Raw genomic sequence first — 1586 nt, 5'->3', positions numbered from 1 at the left:
TATTTTCAAGCAAATGTGAATGGTCTCTCGTTTACAATTTGGGCTTCAATGGCCAAGCCTCAGTTTTCCATAACTTCTGTAACCTGTCCTAGTTACAACTGTCATCATTACTTCCTAATTTCTAACAGGCATGCCATTTTATTCTAATGGCTTCCATAAATCCGGGATAAGGTCTAGAGTTGCTTAGGAAGTGACTTTTTAAAAATTTACGTGGGATATTTAGAACTGAAGTACTTCCAAATCCCCGCGTTTCCAAAGGATCGCCTGAAGAAATTTGAGAGAACTTCCCTGTGTCCGAAACTTGGTCCCTTCGCCCAGTGATAATTATATCTTAACCGAAGGAAGTTATTGTGATAATTCTTCAGTTAGCAGCACAGCCCACCCCTCTCTTTGGTAAACTGAAAAGGCTCTAGCCAACGCTTTCTCCTTTCCCTTCCAGTCTCCAAGGCTGACCCGGAGGGCTCGGCCCGGGCTTCCCCGGCGGAGGAGATGGCTTCCAGCCCGCTGCCGGGGCCCAACGACATCTTGCTGGCGTCGCCGTCGAGCGCCTTCCAGCCCGACGCGCTGAGCCAGCCGCGACCGGGCCACGCCAACCTGAAACCCAACCAGGTGGGCCAGGTGATCCTCTACGGCATTCCCATCGTGTCGCTGGTGATCGACGGGCAGGAGCGCCTATGCCTGGCGCAGATCTCCAACACGCTCCTCAAGAATTTCAGCTACAACGAGATCCACAACCGCCGCGTGGCGCTGGGCATCACGTGCGTGCAGTGCACGCCGGTGCAGCTGGAGATCCTACGGCGCGCCGGGGCCATGCCCATCTCCTCGCGCCGCTGCGGCATGATCACCAAGCGCGAGGCCGAGCGCCTGTGCAAGTCGTTCCTAGGCGAAAACAGGCCGCCCAAGCTGCCCGACAACTTCGCCTTCGACGTTTCGCACGAGTGCGCCTGGGGCTGTCGCGGCAGCTTCATCCCCGCGCGCTACAACAGCTCGCGCGCCAAGTGCATCAAATGCAGCTACTGCAACATGTACTTCTCGCCCAACAAGTTCATCTTCCACTCCCACCGCACGCCCGACGCCAAGTACACGCAGCCGGACGCAGCCAACTTCAACTCGTGGCGCCGTCATCTCAAGCTCACGGACAAGAGCCCCCAGGACGAGCTCGTCTTCGCCTGGGAGGACGTCAAGGCCATGTTCAACGGCGGGAGCCGAAAGCGCGCGCTGCCCCAGCCAGGCACGCACCCCGCCTGCCATCCGCTCAGCTCAGTCAAGGCGGCCGCGGTGGCGGCGGCGGCGGCGGTGGCCGGGGGCGGGGGGCTCCTGGGCCCGCACCTGCTGGGGGCGCCTCCCCCGCCGCCGCCCCCGCCGCCTCTGGCCGAGCTGGCCGGCGCGCCGCACGCGCCGCATCACAAGCGGCCGCGCTTCGAGGACGACGACGACTCGCTGCAGGAGGCTGCCGTCGTGGCCGCCGCCAGCCTCTCGGCCGCCGCCGCCGCCAGCCTCTCGGTGGCCGCGGCCTCGGGTGGCGCCGGGGCAGCCGGGGGCGGCGCCGGGGGCGGTTGCGTGACCGGCGCGGGCGCGGCGGCCGG

At 63.0% G+C, this 1586-nt stretch overlaps 1 protein-coding gene across 1 annotated transcript in view; it reads left to right on the top strand.

Moving 5' to 3' along the window:
• Window positions 1-489: 489 nt before the first annotated feature.
• SKOR2 (SKI family transcriptional corepressor 2) overlaps window positions 490-1586 on the top strand; it is a 35080-nt gene continuing 33983 nt past the window's right edge. The window contains exon 1 of the mRNA XM_070361990.1: window positions 490-1586. This exon is cut by the window's right edge and continues 1495 nt beyond it. Coding sequence (XP_070218091.1) covers window positions 490-1586 — 1097 coding nt within the window.

This window comes from Bos mutus, chromosome 24 (assembly GCF_027580195.1).
Source record: "Bos mutus isolate GX-2022 chromosome 24, NWIPB_WYAK_1.1, whole genome shotgun sequence".
NCBI classification, from domain to species: Eukaryota; Metazoa; Chordata; class Mammalia; order Artiodactyla; family Bovidae; genus Bos; species Bos mutus.
This window is presented reverse-complemented; position numbering and strand designations above follow the sequence as displayed.